General features: G+C 53.4%; 1 protein-coding gene across 3 annotated transcripts; it reads right to left on the reverse strand.

The window, feature by feature from the left end:
- Positions 1 to 2,230: 2,230 nt before the first annotated feature.
- Poll (DNA polymerase lambda) lies at positions 2,231 to 17,655 on the reverse strand. 3 transcript variants are annotated; one of them, XM_038317154.1, is made up of 10 exons: positions 17,576 to 17,655; positions 16,670 to 16,807; positions 14,953 to 15,247; positions 14,611 to 14,770; positions 13,968 to 14,285; positions 12,507 to 12,680; positions 11,689 to 11,817; positions 9,481 to 9,649; positions 9,065 to 9,190; positions 2,231 to 3,300 (listed from the first exon to the last, which is right to left on the reverse strand). In XM_038317154.1, exons 2-10 carry the CDS (start codon positions 16,779 to 16,781, stop codon positions 3,257 to 3,259), a joined length of 1,527 nt encoding a protein of 508 aa, XP_038173082.1. In that variant the 5' UTR covers positions 16,782 to 16,807; positions 17,576 to 17,655; the 3' UTR covers positions 2,231 to 3,256. The 3 variants fall into 3 exon arrangements, with proteins under 3 accessions (XP_038173082.1, XP_038173077.1, XP_038173070.1); XM_038317149.2 differs by lacking the exon at positions 2,231 to 3,300 and adding an exon at positions 8,361 to 8,491; XM_038317142.1 differs by lacking the exon at positions 2,231 to 3,300 and having other exon boundaries at positions 8,361 to 9,190.
- Positions 17,656 to 17,669: the final 14 nt, after the last annotated feature.

Here is a 17,669-nt window from a genome sequence, read left to right on the forward strand (position 1 = left end):
AGTGATAAGACAAGAGGGAAGTCAAAGAAAAGGGGTAGGGAGAAGCCAGGGCCCGACAAAGGATTACCCTGCTAGCCTTCCTCTCTATTATTACTCTCCAAGGCTTCCTCCCTTTGTCCGGTAGCAATTCCAAATGCCAACTTTACTTTCCCAGAAAGTGACTTCCTCTTGCCTGTAGTTTGGGACCCTCAAAGATGGCCCACACCCTCTGATGACCCACCTGGGGGTCTCTGCAGTGTGTTCAGACCCTACGCCCGCCCCCGCTCTCCCCCGTTTCAGCTGGCTTAACCACCAAGGGGTCTTGGGGAGCCTCCCACCCCTGCAAGGAGACTTCAGTAATGTGCACAAAGCCCGGGATTGGAGGGAGGGGGCGGAAGGAGGGATGGGCCAAAAGGGATGGGTCTCGGCCCTCTCTCACTTCACTTTTTCTGTAGCGTTATTGACCCGTCATTAGTTACCGTCCAAGGTCGGCAGGCCTGGCCCAGCCATAAATCACCGCCGCTGGTGGGGAGCAGCGGCGGAGTGAAGGAGCCAGTGCAGAGCGAGGCCCGAAGGGTAGAAGCAGAGATCCGCCAGGTTCATGGACACCCTCCACAGCCCTTGCACCGTATTTCTCGGCTCTTCCCTTGGCTTCCCCGCGTGCCTGTCCCTCAGCTACTCTCTCCAGTCTGCATCCATCTCTTTACCACCGAGCTGCGTCTAGACAGGCTGGGCCAAGAAAAGAATGACCATGGCAGGTGAATAGTCCTCGGTCATCTCACTCACAGCTCTTCCAGGTTATAACTCCCATCAACAGGAACAGAATTCCTAAAGGGGAAACTGAGGCACCGAGTCCTGGCCAGAGATGAGTCTGGAAAGAAAGGAGTCTCAGCAGATCCTCACCCCAGTCACCGTCAGCATCAGATCCTCAGTCCCTCTCTACTCCGGGCGGGTGCTGCAAGGGTCTCACCGCCCTGAAGGACGTGGGTCCGCGTCTTCGTCAGGTGTTTCCTTCTGAGAAGCGGGGGACCCTTTCCCCAGTGCCCAGGTCCTAGAGGAGCCGGGCCGTCCCGCCTCTCCCGAGCTCGCCTCAGACCTCTTCGCTGGTCCTCGCGCGCCCTCTGCCGGCGCCTCTTGGGAAGCGCGCTCGTCGTCCCCGCCCTAGATACACCTAGGACAGCCTAGGAGTGGAGCTCTGAAAGGCCCTGCTTTGGAAACACTCCTTGCACTAAGATCCCAGAAAACTCGTTTGTTTATTAAAGCGTGGAGGGACTGAGAACAAGAAAATTGAACTTGGGTCACCTGGAACCTCCTTGGAGACCTTAGCAGGCAATAGGTCTTTGGATGGGGAGGGCCAGAGGGCTACCGAGGCCAAGAACCTTGGTTTTTTTTCTGGAGCCAATCCCTGGGAGTCCCCGTTAGGCAGCTTGAGAAGGGGAAATAGGCCGGGCCGTTTCCTTCCCAGTTTGGTGTTTGATTGTCAGGGAGGGTGAGCTGAGCATATTCAGACTTCCTGATCAAACTGAAGGAAAGGTTCTCCCCACAGTGCCGAATCAAGGCCAAGGGATGAGACAGAACCCTCAGAGACCACAAGGAGCTGGGGGCTGGAGTGTCTCAGGCCAGAACTCCGTGGGCCCTGTCTTGGAGTCCAGGCAGGGCAGAGCAGGCATGTTTGGAACCGACGGAGGAACTGGTGTCGGCCAGATGTGTGCTCTGTTCTGGCGGGCTCAGGAGTTGCTGCTGCCCTCACCATAACGCCTTGATGATGGTGTAGACCACTGCACATCCCTGCTCAGAAGGAAACTAATGGTTCCAAGCCCAGGTTTGAGCCAGGCTTGTGGGTATCCTGTATCCCACCCTCAGGAGGCCAAGTCTGGAGAATTTTGAGTTCACACCTAGCTGGGGCTACCGCAGTGAAGCACTGCCTCAAAACCAAACTGAATCCTGGACTCAGGACCGACAGCACCAGCAATTCTCTCTGCGGACTCTGAGGGAAGTGGGAAAGGGGCTGGGACAGAGGGTCCCGTTAGATCTGTGCTGAGTGGGACCGAGAGCCGAGACAGAGCAATCTGAGTGACACCTGTTTGACCCGCACATGTAGCTGTCAGGAAAAGAAAAGGATCCTCTCTGAGACTAGGGTTCTTCTTTTTTCCTTAAAAGTTTTATTTTTTAAATTCTCTCTCTCTCTTTCTCTCTTTTTCTCTCTCTCTCTTCATCTGTGTGTGTGTATGTGTGTGTGTGTGTAAGAGAGAGAGAGAGAGAGAGAGAGATATCCAGGTGGTTGTGAGCTGCCCAGTGTGGGTGCTGGGAATTGAACTCAGGCCCAGGGACCTGAAAGATCAGTACATGGTCTTGACCCTTGAACCATCTTTCTGTCTGGGACTCAGGTTTCATCTCTAAAATGGAGACACAAATCTACCTGGAGACTACATATTCACATGTAGGTCTTGGCAAAACCACTCTAATAAACCAGATATGTGGCGTAGGTAACTCAGGGCCCTTCCCCAAGTCTCCTTCCATAACTTGCACGCTATCACTGGTCCTTCCAGCCTTCTAACATGTAGTGTGGGTCTCAATAGTCTCTTTTCCCAGGATCCACCCAGGTCCCATGAATAAATGTCTGAAACGCCATTTTGGAAAGAAAGGCACCACCCAAGCCACTCTGTTGCTGGAAGTTTCTGCAGGAGCTCACGGTGCAGTTGTGAGCTTGGCTACACTCACAGTGAGTCACAGCCCGGGTTCCCATGCACAGGTCACAAACTAAACTGTCTGCAAGGATTTGTTCACATGAAAAGCATCAGAGGAGGCTGCGGAGTCTGGAAACTGGGAGCAGTTATTGCCTTGGGAAATCTGGGGAGCGGGGAGTGGTATTAATAGAGTCCCTAGACCCCCACCCCAGCTTCAACTCCAGCCCACAGCAGGAGCGTCCTAAGACCCCTGCCCAGACTTTATGCATCTACTCCCTACTGCTGCAATGCACTTTCACCTCCTCAGGCCCTTCAAAGAGCAACCATGGGTGCAGGGCATGGTCAGCTGAGCTTGCTGCCTAGCGTCCCACAGACTGAATGAAGGCCCTGGATAGCCTGGGATCCCTGTAGGCTCTAAAGAAAAGGTCCTTGCATGCTCATCCTTGTGGCTGGCAGGATTCGCTTCCTGGCGGTGGCAGGGCTGCTGTCCGTCTCCTGCTGAGCATCAGCGGGCATCAGCGGGCATCAGTGGGCATCAGCGGGCATCAGTGGGCACTGCTCCTCAGCCTCTCAGAGGTCCTGCTCATGTTTCAGGTCTCTTCCACTGTCCTGCTACCGCTCAGAGGCAGCTCTCCTTTTAAAGGGATTGTGTGGTTAGATCATGTACCCTTTGTCACCTAATAAAACATACCAGCAGAAGCTCGCACCCTGGAACTGAATGTTCCACACACGCTCAGCCTCCCAGGCGGGTGGTCACTCCCTCACTCCTAGTTTCAGCCCTCCTGAACTTCGTCCTGGGGCACTGGACCAATCACTGTTCCTGTGTGATCTTCAGGTTCCTCCCTTGTAAGTGAGGTCAAAGGCTGGATGAAATGAAAGACGGCACGTGTCACAGAACCAAGCGCAAACAGCTGAGGGAATTGTGATCCCTTAGCCTAGAGCCCCACCACAGAGGGAGGTGCAGGGTTGTGTGCTGCCAGCAGCCCTACCTGAAGCAGAAGCTATGCCAGTCAGACAGAACAGCACAGGTGCCACCCACTGGGTCTCGCCACCCTGTTAGATGTACTGAGAAAGAGTGCTCAGAAACCAACAGTGCCCACAGGAACCCTCAGACCAACATGGCGCCATCCTCGCAAGGTGGCTCATATCCAGCTGAGGGCGTGGAGTGTAGCAATGATCAGTGCAGGACCAACTCTTTGTTTCGGCCTGGCGCCTCGATTCTGTTCAGCTTCCAGCCATCCAGTCCCCATCCCCACCACAGCCTTCCCTGTCCAGCTCAGCCTTGAGGTCTCGAGGAGACTTTTAGGATTCTCATTGTCCTTTTAATCCAGCCCTGGCTGGGCACTGGTAGTTAATGTCGGCTTTCTGAGCCCTCTGAGTTCCTACCAATCTTGGGAGTCCCCCTCTCAAGAAAAGACAACCCCATCTTTACCCAGGGCTCCCTCCTGTTCTCCCCAAGGGCCAATTTCAGTTCAGCACACAAGCTCCACTTTGGGGGTCATCTCCCACCAAGGCAGAGGGGCTGGAAGGAGACCCTCCCAACTCTATCCAAGCGCGGGAGCTGGGTAAGAGGTGGGAAATGAATATTAATTTATCATGATTAGGCAAATCCGGCAGGGAGAGCCGATTCAGGCGGAGGAGGCTAAAAAGATGAATTTCAGCAATAAAATTAAATAAGGACGGACGGGCGGCCCCTCCTTCCTCCCGCTTTGCTGATCTCTCTCTTTCTTACAATTTATGAGGCCAATTATGAAGATGGGGTTGGAAGTTCCTGGAACTTCACTAAATGCAAACGGCGGTCCCTGCTGTTCCCATCAAATTAATTAACCGCGCGCTATTGATGGCCGCTCAAGGCTGACGCAAGCGGTCCGCCCTGCGGCCTCCTCCATGGACACAAGGACCCAGAGCTCCAGCTCCAGCCAGGACTCTGCTACCTTCCTAGTCCCTGACCAGCACCACTGGGGACCCTTCCATCCCGCGCATCTACCTGAGCCCTGGTGACATGGGGGCCTGTCCCCAGACGCTAGAGACACTGGTACTTGGACACAAAGTGTAAACACACAGCCCACAGACCCAGGGGCCCAGAAACATGTGGCAGTCACACACACAAGCAAGCAGCCACATGGTCGGTCAAACACCAGCACACCCATCACAGGCAAGTACAGGCACAGACTTGTTCAGTGAGGGCCAGGCCTGTGTCTAGCAGGTTCTTCACAGGCTCCACAGCCACTCAAATGGCAATAGTGATTGTTCTAGCCTTGAGTCAGCTCATCTTCTGGAGGCTTTCTCAGAGTCAGCCCAGCAGTCCATCAACCCCTGCGGCCTCTTGTCTTGGGGCTCAGGGCCTTCTTCAGGGAAGCTCTCCCAAGGAGGCAGCTATCTCTTCCACAGGGGAGCAAGGCTGAGTTTCCAAAGACCAGCTTTTCTTGGGGCCTCAGCGAGAACGCCCCTCTCTGCCAGTCCCAGAGCTGGGAAGAAGGGCCACCCAGTGACTGGGGGATTCTGGAAAACTGGCTGGCTGGTGCAGAGTGAAGAGCAGGGTGGACAGGGGACCACACTGGAGCCCCTAGGCCCCCATTCTCTCTGCAGACTGGAACCACAGCTGTGGCTTCCTGGGCAGCTCCCTTGCTCAGAGGACAGCAATGTTCCCCTCCCCTGCTGAGAGGGTGAAGAAGGAAGCAAGTTGCACCCCTTAGTCCTGGCAAGAGGAATCCCACTCCTATTAAAGGGGAAGAACTCCCACAACTCAGAGAAATGGCATACCAGAGCCTGCCCACCGTGCCCACTCCATGGGGATAGATGCCTGGCCTATGCCTGCACCTGCTCTGCTTCAGTAGCCAGAACTCCAGATACAAAAGGTTTGGTTCATAGCAAGGTTATGGCCATGACCCCAGGCACTAGATAAACACAAGGTTACTGTCTGGCAGGGTTGGGTCATAGGCACCCTAAGAGGACTTGTGTTGTGGGCACAAAGTATCAGACAGCAGTTAAAATGAAGAGAGGCCAAAAGGGGGGAAGAAGCCTAAGGTTTGCAACCAGCTTGACCCTCCTGTTTCTCCAGTGGCAAGTCATAGGTGACGTGTGGCGGGGCCCACACCCACTCAGGACAGTGGGAGACCAAGACACACACAGTACTGGCTCTCTGTTGTTGCAGGAAAAAATGGCAGACTTGGAGGCATAAAAGAATATGAAGTTAAACTGGGCATAGTGGCTCAGGCCTTTAATCCCAGCCCTTGGGAGGCAGAGGCAGGAGGATCTCTCTGAGTTCAAGGCCAGCCTGCTATACAGAGCAAGTTCCAGGACAGCTAGAGCGGTCACAGAGAAACTCTGTCTCAAAACAGAACAAAACAAACCAAAAAACCAAAGCCCCAAGATAGGCTTCCCTGGGATGAGAACCAGGTGGCAGGGCCACGCTCCTTCTGGAGTGGAATCTGGAAGGGTCTTTAAGCTGTGGGAATTTTAGACTCTCTGCATGGAAGCCAGAAGCACGGGACCTCTCTGCCCGTTCTCCCATTGGCACCCCTCCCTCCGGCTACAGCCAGGAAAGGCCCCGAGGCTCCAGAGCCACCCCGGACCACCTGCTAGAAGAATCACTTCACTGCAGGTGCTTGGCCTTAGTCACACTGGCTTGCTGCTGTCGCGGTGGTGCTAGGCAAGTTCTTTACCTCTGAGAGCACGAGCTCCTCCCTGAGTCTCCACTCTCCAGCCAGATAAGGTGTCGTGTCATATCCTTAGGATGCGAGCCATTTTGCCCCGCCTCATACATGGTCCGGCCAGGGACAACCGTGGTTCAGGGATAGGGGAATGAGCTGGAGCCGAAAGCAGGTTTGTAAAGTTCCTTTCCTCTTCCTTGGGACCAAGAGGTTTGTGGGGTACTCAGTTACTAGACAGGACCCCAGTTCCCACCAGGGCTAGTAATTCAGTCCTCCCTTTACGGCAAGATGAGGGCAGGGATGCCAGGAGGCGGATTTGGGCTCTCAGAGGCTGGGGAACCCTAACATTACACTCCTTGCTGAGCAGGACTCGGGTGTCCCGCCCCCGCTCTAGGCAGCCTGAGAACGCGGAGCTCAGCCTCAGTAGCTTCATGTCATCCTGCAGTCAGGACACCAGTGTCATGGAACCCTGAAGGCTGTGGGCATTTTCTCTCCAGCATGGGACCTCCTGCTGCCCTGATCAGGTGAGACAAGAGCATACGTGTCTGAGGCACCATGGAGTCTGTGTCTACTGGGAAGACTAAGTAAGGCGGGTGAGGGACAGAGCAAACTTCTGAGTTCCCAGGTAGTCAGCTCTATTCTCTCAGTGTTGTTTCTGGAAGCTTCCTGTGTAGGACATGCAGTCCATGCTCCTAGCCCTACGAGTCACTCCGAGGAAAAGGAAGTCTGCCAGAAGACTGGCACCTCACGGGGGCTTTGGGTCCTTGGATGTGGCTACTTCTCAGTTCCGTGGAGGCTTTGCAGTGGGCTCCACCCCTTCCCCAGCAGGACTCATGCAGTCCAGGTCCCCCAACTTTGGTGTCTGGGGTCTAGGTTTGAGCTGGAGGTCTGATTCCAAGATGCTAGGGTTCATGACTGTTTTGTTCACTTTGAGATGCCTTAAACTTCCTACATAGCCCAGGCTGGCCTAGAACTTAGGATTTTCCTGCCTCCGCCTTCTGAGTGTCTAGAATTATAAGTATGTGCCACTGCCCAGACAGAGGACCGAGACCAAGGAGGCAAAAGCCAACTCTGGGATTCTACGATACACAAGCCACACACACACACACCTTGCATACACACACCTTGTACACACACATACACACATCTTTCACACTTGACAGACTAAAGTTGGAGCCTCTAGACTTAAGCTTGCCTCATGTTCCACCTCAAAAATCTCCCAGTGGGTCACGGGGTCTTTGCAGGAAGCCTTCTGACTTTTTTTTTTTTTTTATATTTATTTATTATGTATACAATATTCTGTCTGTGTGTATGTCTGCAGGCCAGAAGAGGGCACCAGACCTCATTACAGATGGTTGTGAGCCACCATGTGGTTGCCAGGAATTGAACTCAGGACCTTTGGAAGAGCAGGCAATGCTCTTAACCACTGAGCCATCTCTCCAGCCCCCGCCTTCTGACTTTCTAAACCTCCTTCTAGACCCCTCCCCTCCCGGGTCTCCTGTCCTGCCGTGCCCAGCTACATAGAGTCCAGAGTCAGGACTCCGCTGTTCACCTGCAGGCTCACCACACCTGTCCTATCAATCAAACACTGCAGCCGAATCTCCCAAATCCCAGCATCCTCCCTAAAGCTGGTTCATAACTGTCCTTAAACATTCCATTGACCCCCCCCACAATTTGGCCATTTCCTCACATTCTGCCCTCTCCTCTTCCTGGGAACCCCAGATCTCCCCATCCCTATCCGTGGTGTACAGATCATGTTTCCAGTTTCCCCTAAGTCCTGTCACCTCTGCTCATAGCCCACTGTAGTCCCATCCGAGGGCCACAGGAGCTGCTAAAGGGTGGACAGAGAGGGGCCCCTTGTGTCTAACTCCGGTTCTCTCTCTTACCATCCACCCTAGACCCCATTTTGCATTCAGGATCTGACTCAGCCAGGCCTGACCTGACCAGAGGGCGGTAGTGTGGGTTCTGATGTGCAGGTCCCATGGTTGTTCCGCTGGGGTGCAGGGCAGCAGGTGGGGCTGCAGCTCAGACACCAGGCAGGTTGAAAGTCAAAAGCGCTTTACTAGGCCCCAGGGCCTTCCGAAGCAGTCCTCACAGTCTGGGCAGGCCACCCCCAGCAGCTCCAGTTGCACAGGAAGTGAGTGGGGGAGGGAGTCCGCATGGCGTCTCCTACTGTAAGGGTTCAGGAAGATGCTGAACCCACAGCTGCTTCCCCCCACAGCCCCAGCCTCACCCTGAGTCCCAGCATTTAGATCTGTCTAGGGTAGAAAGGAAAGCCTAGGCACAGGAGACAAGCTTGAAATGTCACTAGAAGCCGTGGTGAGGTAGAGGGGACAGCAGCATAGTCATCCTATCCGGGAGAGGGCCTGAAGGCTCTCACTGTCAGGCGGACTCTGTCCCTCAGGCCCAGAGCTCCCAGCTTGGTTCGCTAAGGACAGCAGGTAACTGAAGTCGTCTGGCTGAGCTAGGCAAAGCTAGAGTGGTGGTGGCAGCTCACACGGCATGGTCACCAGTCCCGCTCAGCTGGCTCTCGGTAGGGTAGGCCTAAGAGCTTGAAGACGTCCCTCTCTGTGGGGGTGGGCAGCACGCGCCCAGGCCCCACCTTGACACCTTGGCTGTTCCGGACCACTGCTGCGCTGAGGGAATGCTCCGACAAGCTCATGCCCTTGGTCTTGGCCAGAGCTCGCATGGACCGGTTGAAGTGGGCAGAGCCAGTGAAGTAGAGCAGGGCACAGGCAAACTCACTGTAGGGCACGATGATGATGTCCAGTCGCCGGTGCCGCTGCCCGGGCCCTGGAAGCCGGCACACACCCAAGTACTTCTGCTGCTGGCCATTCTCCTCCTGGCTCACCAGGTCATCTGTGAGGAACCCTGGTCCAATGTAAGGATGTCTAGTAAGGCAATCTGCACCCTCCCAACCCGCCCAAACCCTCCCTTCTCTAGTCCACTCTTACTCATCTCCATGTTGAATGACCCTGCCCCTCTGGGCCCAATTCCTCATCTATAGAATGAGACAGAAGGGGAGACTTTCTACCTGTAGGCATCTGTCCTAGAGTGTCTTTGGCCCTTCCCCCATGGCATGTCTCAAACTAGGACTCAAAGGTGACAACTCAGACATGGCTGCCCCTTCCAGCCTGCTCACCCAAAGACAGAGTGGATACCTTGCTGCCGAAGGCTGTCAAGGAGGCAGCTGAAGATGCCCTGGTGGGACCGACCATCTGGGTGAGTGATGAGCACATCCACATCCCCGCAGGTCATCTTCCCCCTTCGGTAAGAGCCACAGGCCACACACAGCAGCCCAGGATTGAAGGCCTGGGCTGATGTCCGGACCTGGGAAAGGGCAGGGAGGGGTGAAATGCTGGAGGCCTCTCCCATGACAGCACCAGCTCCCAGGTCTATCTCCAGACTTTATACTAAGCTGAAGGGGATACGCCTGGGACCCTGTAGAGACAGGCCTGTGGAGGCCTGAAGATGCTGGCTCTGCCTGGGTAGAAGGATTCAGTATAAGAAAGAGCAGGGGGCACTCTTTGGGTTCTGGCCCCACCCCACACCTAGTGGCCAGGCTTGTGAAACTCCACAAAAGGCTGTATCCCTGCAGTTCAAGCTGCCTATGACTCTGGAGCTGACGACAGTGTGTGGGAGTCAGGGTTTAAGGCCTGAGCACGTGGCTGGCAGAGCCTCCAACTTGGCAGGGAGAAAGTGGAGCACGAAGCACCACTGCACCCGTGAGGAAGGAAGGACGGGAGCTGCCCACACCCTCTAGCAGGAGTGAGCCAGGCCTGTCTGTAGAAGGATCTGAGGGGCCTAATTGAGGAGGAATAAGCCCATTAGCCTCTACCAGCCGCTGTGGAGGCCTTTTATATGGAGATGGGTCCCGCCCCCACTGCAGGACACTGAGGTCTCTGGGGCCCTGGATACCCACAGCCAGGACACCTCAATTCCCAGGGCCTGACAATCCCTTCACTACCCTCTTGGGCCTTCCAGGAGAAAGATAAGTAATCCATCAGCATCCCTATAGCTAGAGCCCTATTTATGGGCAGGCTACAGTGGGAAGCCTGGTTCCAATGGGCTGCGGGCTGGTGGCTGCCCAGGGCATTCCCTGTGCCTGGACACTGTAGCTGAGTGACCTGTCATCAGCAGCAGACAGCTTGGTGAAGGACACACACTAGGGCCTGTCTATCCATCCAGCACCAGTCCCAGGCAGCTGACTCTGCCATCACTCAGCAAGACCCTAGGCCCACACCAGCTGAACAAACAATACAGACCCAAAACTGTATAAACTCATAAACTTAGTCCTCTGCTCTAAACCAAACCTTTAATTTGGCCAAAGCTTATTTCTTGGTCAACTGAAACTATTGTTTTTTCTTTCTGTGGTGCTGGGGACAGCAGTGGGATCTTGGGCATACCCAGCAACACTCCACCTCTGCACCACATGGTCAGGCCTTGACAAATCACAAATACTAACAGCAAATAGAACAGAACCCTGGGAGAAACTCCTAACCAGGCTCACCCTTAACTAAGTCCTGGCCATGCTCTCTTAACCCCACCCCTAATCCTATATTCTTTCATCTGAACCCCACCAATTCTGAGCAGCCGCAGAGGTGCTTCAGAGGGTCCACACATGTGGAAAGAGGCAGATACCTGGGCTATTTGTGCCTTCTGAGCAGAGAAGTCCATAGTTCTCATTTCTTGTCTTTTGTTTGTTTATTTTTGTTTTTTGAGACAGGGTTTCTCTGTGTAACAGTCCTGGCTGTCCTGGAACTCATTTTGTAGACCAGGCTGGCCTCGAACTCACAGAGATCCGCCTGCCTCCGCCTCTAGGGTGCTGGGATTAAAGGCGTGCACCACCACTCTTGACCCCGCAGTTTTCGTTAAGTTCTTTTTTTTTTTTTTTTTTTTTTTTTTTAAAGATTTATTTATTACATATACAGTATTCTCAGTGCTCTGCCTGCAGGCCAGAAGAAGGCACCAGATGTCATTACAGATGGTTGTGAACCACCATGTGGTTGCTGGGAATTGAACTCAGGACCTTTGGAAGAGCAGGCCGTGCTCTTAACCACTGAGCCATCTCTCCAGCCCTCGTTAAGTTCTTAAAGACAATGAACCACCACTTCTACCCTGACCCTAACCTGGTCTGTTCACCCTCCCACATCTCAGTCCTTGAGACTGTGTCTGCCCCACGCTAGGCCCAGTGTTCTCTTGCCCCGAGACCACTCACCCATAGGGCTGGTGTTACAGTGTCCACCCCCACCTGATGTCCTCTGGGCCTACGGCTCTCTCCGGCAGCCCCTTAACTACGTCTGCCTGTGGGGCTGCCCAGCTGGGAATCCAAGCCTCGCTCTCCTTGGTGCTCTAGGAGCCATGCTTACTGTCTGTTCAATTTCCGCAGCCTCCTCCCTGGGCATGCGCTCCAGGAAGTCATCGTAGTGCTTCAAGCCGACGACCTGCTGAGCAGTCAGGGAGTCCAGGCTTCGGATGTCTTCTAGAGTCCGGAAACCCTGGAAAAAAAACCAGCCAGAGAGGAGGCTGTGAGGACCCAGGACTAATGAAGTAAGTGTATGGACCAGAAGACACAGGTGGCTCTGTCACAGCTGTGACCATGGAAGACAAAAGGCAAGACTGACCAAGTCCAGCCTCTATTCAGGGGGACACACACAGTCTGGGGATGCTGGTCTCTGCTCCCTTGGTATAAAATGGGTCTTGGCTTCATTCTCACCAGTTCCCAAGATCATTCTTGGCACAGCCAGGTTGGGAACCACTATTTTAGACATGGAGCCAAAAGCCTGGCTCCTTAGAAAGTCCCTTATCAGAGCCTGGTGTATCTCCATGAGTTCATGGCCAGCCTGATCTACACAGCAAGTTCTAGCCTAGCCAAGGCCACACAGTGAGATACTGTAGAAACTAAAAAACAGAAAGTCCCTTGCCAGTCCATGGGACAGAGTAACGTATTTATTGTTCCTGCCCTCACTTCAAGGACACTAAGGCACAGGACTGTTCTGGGGACAGGAAAGGGACCGAGGCGAACCCTGGTGCCATTACAAAGCAGTCCCCTGTGGTTCGAATCGTTCTCATGAGAACACAGAGTGGGAATACACAAGGACCCTGGCTCCTGCAGGTGGAGAGGAAGGGATGTGGCAGAGGCTCTGTGTCACAGCAATACTGAGGTGGCAGAAGGGCAGGGTGTGACCTGATGGTACCACATCTGGGCAGTCTTAGTTCCAGCTCCCCAGATGTTGGAGAAGAGCTCCAAGACAGGCACACTGTCACTGATGTGGTCTAGCTTCCGCAGATGCCCGCTCTCCAGGATCTCCTTGATCTTCTCAGCCATCCGCTTCCCAATTCCAGGGATGCTGCAGGCCTCCTAGGGAGCAAATGGTAGAGAGGAGGAATAAGAAGTTAGGAAGGGAGAGACAGAGGAAGGAAATCTGGCTCCTTCAGAATTTCTTCCCAGAAGCCAGCTCAGCAACCATATGGAACTTGTCCTTTGGTTCCCTGAGACCAGCAACAAGAAACAGAGAACATGGCCAGGCGTGGTAGTTCAGGCCTTCAATCTCAGCACTCCTGGAGGCAGAGGTGCAAGCAGGCAGACTTCAGACCAATCAGGACGACACACAGACTCCGTTTCCAAAAGAAAAGAACAAACCAAACAACAACAAAAAGCAGTACAGAAAATAACAAGGCCCATAGCCACCACCACTGCCACCACCATCACCACAACTATAAGACACACTACTGTGACACACGGGGGCTACTGTGACACACTGACTGGGCTACTGTGACACACTGACTGGGCTACTGTGACACACGGGGGGGCTACTGTGGCACACTGACTGGGGGCTACTGTGACACACTGACTGAGCTACTGTGACACACTGGGGGCTACTGTGACACACTGACTGAGCTACTGTGACACACTGGGGGCTACTGTGACACACTGACTGGGCTACTGTGACACACTGACTGGGCTACTGTGAACACTGACTGGGGGCTACTGAGAACACTGACTGGGGGCTACTGTGACACACTGACTGGGGGCTTACTTCCTGCCATTCTGTGCTACTGGGACCATCTTTCAACCTTACAAAAACACTGTGATTGGCTACCGTTATTAATTCCTTTCAAGTGACTGGAAAAATGACAAACAGTAGTAACTTGTCTACAGAGCCCACAATGAAATGGCTCCAGAGTCTAAGACATGTACCACCGTGCCTGGCCTTAAACTAATTTTTTTTTTAAATTTTTGTTTTTCCAGACAGGGTTTCACTGTGTGGCCCTGGCTGTCCTGGAGCTCACTCTGTAGAACAGACTGGTCTCAAACTCACAGAGATCTGCCTGCTCCTGCTACCCCCCTGCCCAGTGCTGGGATTAAAGGTGTGCAAAAGAAGCCGGCTAAACTTCTTATTATATAAATACAATTGGAAGTAGAAGAAACAGTGTGATAAACACCTAAGCACCCATTTCCAAGTCCTAACAATTTTGCTGGTCTGTTTTCAACTACCTTTTTTTTTTTAAATTTTATCAGTGTGTCTCAGTGTAAATCCCACCCATTATAAAATCTTAACCACTAAATTCAATGTCCATTGGTGACTAGCACAACCATTAACCACTAGTCCACAAAGAAGAGGCCCCTTCCCCAACCTCCAAGTACCTGGTAGGAGCTGACAGGCTTGTGGAAGCTCTTGAGGGCATTGATGGCCCTGGCATAGCCCAGGGCCCTCCACTTGTCTCCCTGGACACTGTAGGCTTTAGCCAGTACTTCTAGCTTCTCTGTGATGTGCAGGTTGTAATTAGTGGCCTTCTGGCTCGAGGGCTGTGCACAGACCCACTTCTCCAGGGCTGCTGGGGCTGGGTCGGGCCCACCATCTTCTTCAGGGGGAGTGGGATAGCGCCCACTGATCAAGGCTTCCAGATCTGCTGAGCTAACCCAGGGTTCTTCCTCATCACCGGTTTCGTCATCTGAGCTGAGCTGGGGACAGAAGAAACAGTAAATCTGTGTCCTCCTCAAGAGTGAGGGTTGTGTTTGGTGGGCAGGTGTCTCCTACTTTGACTCAAGGATGAGTCTGCACCTAGTGCACTGGGCTTGTCCCTTTGCCAGTGTAAGGCCATAGGGCTTCCTTCAGGGCCCTGGGACTCCCAGTGGTATATGGTAGGCATGGCTTGGTAAATGCAGAAGCAATGAATGCTGCCGGGAAGAGCGGATCAGCTGCATAATCAAGAGCAACCGAGGTCTCTGGATAAGTACCAGGCCCTTCTACTTCTATGGGCAGGGCCCTGAACTGGGAGCTTCTCACCTGGGCTGGGGTTCTTGGTGCCTTCTCTGTCTTTTTGGGAGAAGATGCAGATCCGGTGTGGGGAGGGGGAAGAGAGAGGGTCGTCCTGGATACAGCCTCCTGGGTACCAGGGGCAGAAGAGCCTTGGTCTGTTTTGCCGGGCTGTGGTTGGTTGGAGGAACTAGAGGGCAAGAGAGGTCACAGGCAGTTAGGACATCAAAACTCTCCCCTGCCTCCGTCCCCGACCTTTCTCTCCACTGAAACCTTGGTTTCCAAGTGTGTCCAATTGAACACATAGGAGTTGTCTGGGAATAACTCAAGATGGTATTAACAAAAACTTGAGAAAGGCGAGGGGCAGCCCACCTCCTGGGGATGGAGAGACTGAATCCAGCTGTGTCCAGCACCCTTCCCTCCTGCAGGCACAAGCTTAGCCAGGATGACTTCACCAGCTGAGCACTGGGGGGTAGCTGGGGTAGTCTGAGGAGCCGAAGAGCCCGCTCACAGTCCATGTTTTCATCCACCACGATGTGAGTAACTCCTGGGGCCTGGGCAGAGCATGTCTGGCCACCGTGATGGATAATCTGCTTCTCGAAGAGCTCGGCCCGGGCTCGTCCAATGCCAGTGGGCATAATGTGAGCCCTCAGGGAGCTCAGCCAATCTGTGGAGAGGATATCCAAATGCCTATTACCATAAAATTTATTATTATTATTATTTTATTATCATTATTATTAAGACAGGGTCTCACGTAGCCCAGGCTGGCCTCAAACTCATTACGTAGTGAATAACCCTGAACTCTTGATTCTCCTGCCTCTACTTCCAAGTGCTGGGATTACAGACGTGTGTATGTCACTGAGCTGGGCAACTTAGATATAGTCACAGTGAGCCGTTTGATGATTTCCCTTCAAAGTAACCATTTTCCTGCCACCCAGAGCACAAAAAGCCTTCAAAGAATTCTACCATAAGCACAGCCAACTTCTTCAAGAGACGTCATCTGAATGCAGGGAGTTAGGATTTTGCGTTCTCTTCCTGGTGCAAAAGAGAGCGGTGCCTGGCATGTCACAGATCATGCGTAGAGCGGTGCCCGGCATGTCACAGGTCATGCGTAGAGTGGTGCCCGGCATGTCACAGGTCATCCATAGAGCGGTGCCCGGCATGTCACAGGTCATCCGTAGAGCGGTGCCTGGCATGTCACAGGTCATCCGTAGAGCGGTGCCCGGCATGTCACAGGTCATGCGTAGAGCGGTGTCCGGCATGTCACAGGTCATGCGTAGAGCGGTGCCTGGCATGTCACAGGTCATCTATAAGTATCTGTGACTGAAGCCTTCTTGCTCTGAACACAGTTCAAAAATCATTTTATCACCTTTTCTTTTTTCAGCAAAGCACACATTCCTTACCATTACAAGTTCTTTGCCCTCAGTCTAGAGGACTTGACCAACACTCCAAACCCCTTAAAAATCTCTGCCATCTACTTAACAATTCTGGTGGCAAAACAACATAGAACAGCTGGAGACGCAGAGGTATTTGTGTGCTCCGGGGGCTCCTCTAGGACAACAAAGAATTCTAAGGGTCACTTCCTGAGGAATCAGGGAACATTTTCTCACTGGGGTGTTGGAGTGCAGAAAAAGATAACACAGCAAATAGGCTATCAAAGACAAGTACAGTTATAATGACAAATGCCTTTAATCCCAGCACTCAGGAGGCAGAGGCAGGAAGACTTCCAAGTTCAAGACAGCCTGGCCTACAGAGCAAGCTCCAGGACAACCAGAGCAAAGGAGAGAAATCCTGCCTTGCAAAACAAAGACAAAGCGCCAGCCGGACGCAGTGCTGCACACCTGTAAACCCAGCACTTGGGAGGCTGAGACAGGGTTGGGAGCTTAAGGTCCTTCTCAGCTACAAGGCAAGGTCAAGGTTACAGTGAGACTCTAAACAAGAGACAAGGACTGAGACCAAAGCAAACACAAAGTAAGTGTACAGAGATCTCGGCCCCTACATGGGTGAGGCCACTTCCGCTATCTGACTCTGGATGAAAACACACGGCTAAGGGTTCAAGTGTGTGAGTTCTGAGGGCGGGCCAGCTCACCTCCAGCTTCTCCCGCCTCCCTTCTGGGAACCTTTGCCAGTGCTTTTGATGATGGATCTGCACGAATTTTCTTTCGCTTGGGAAATGCCTTCAAGATCCCCTGGGGGTCCATTGAAGTATGGCTGGATCCTTGCTTTTCTGTTTAAGGGTAGATGTGCAAAAAAAAAAACAAGATTCAGGGCCGCCCCTAGACCATTTGGCCAAGAGAGACCCCTTCTCAGAGGTCTCAGGAACCCGGTTAAATGCCAGTGGTTTAGTATGCGTTCCACACACACCAGCCTTTCAGCGTTAGAGTACAGAGGGAAGACAGGGAAAGGCTGGGACTATGGGAGTCAGGGGTGGGGGTGACCTTTGACTCAAGGGAAACAACATTGGAGGGAGGGGGTGCTCTGCAGATCCAGCGCAGAGTCGGCCTCTGCTTCCACTTCCAAGAGGCCTTTCCAAAATGATAACGGTCTAGAAAACAGGACTACATCTTTAGTAAAGTCTTCATCGTCCCCCCCAAAAAAGTGGAGTCTGAGGGACACGTGCACACAAACCGCACGTCATCTTTCTCTAGCCTCAATGTGCGATTACAGAGGAAAAACTTCACAGAAAGTTGCGGGCACGCCGTGCACCTGCCCCTGTCGCAGCCTCATGGGGGGTGGGGGAGGCTTGAGCTCTGTAGCTGCAGGGAAGTGGGGTGCATCCACAGCAGGTGTAAGGTGCCCTCACAGCTGGGGGTGGGCAAGTCCGGAGCAGATGTGCCACATGCACTGGGTGTGCAGCTGGCGTGAACCGGGGACTCCCAGTTGGGGCCAGAAGAGAGCTGATGCTGGGACCCTAAAAGCCCTAGGAACCTCCCCACCCGGCCCCAGGGCCGGTCCACGCAAGGCCAGAATCTCCCGCAAAGAGAAATAAACTCACCATGGGAGTCAATGAAAACGGATGGGGTATCGGGCTGGGGGGGCAGGGGGAATTGAAAAGTAAATTCCCAGAATACCTTCCGGGTCATCCGGAA

The sequence above is a fragment of the Arvicola amphibius genome, chromosome 1, assembly GCF_903992535.2.
Source record: "Arvicola amphibius chromosome 1, mArvAmp1.2, whole genome shotgun sequence".
In the NCBI taxonomy this organism is placed as follows: domain Eukaryota; kingdom Metazoa; phylum Chordata; class Mammalia; order Rodentia; family Cricetidae; genus Arvicola; species Arvicola amphibius.

Excerpts from the sequence above, each read along its gene's own strand:
- Poll (XM_038317142.1), bottom strand. The coding sequence starts at position 16,781 with ATGGACCCCCAGGGGATCTTGAAGGCATTTCCCAAGCGAAAGAAAATT. Across the intron at positions 14,771-14,952 it reads AGTCTCTCCATCCCCAGGAG|TTCCTCCAACCAACCACAGC; the intron begins GTGGGCTGCCCC and ends CTTGCCCTCTAG. Across the intron at positions 12,681-13,967 it reads AGCCTGTCAGCTCCTACCAG|GAGGCCTGCAGCATCCCTGG; the intron begins GTACTTGGAGGT and ends TTTGCTCCCTAG.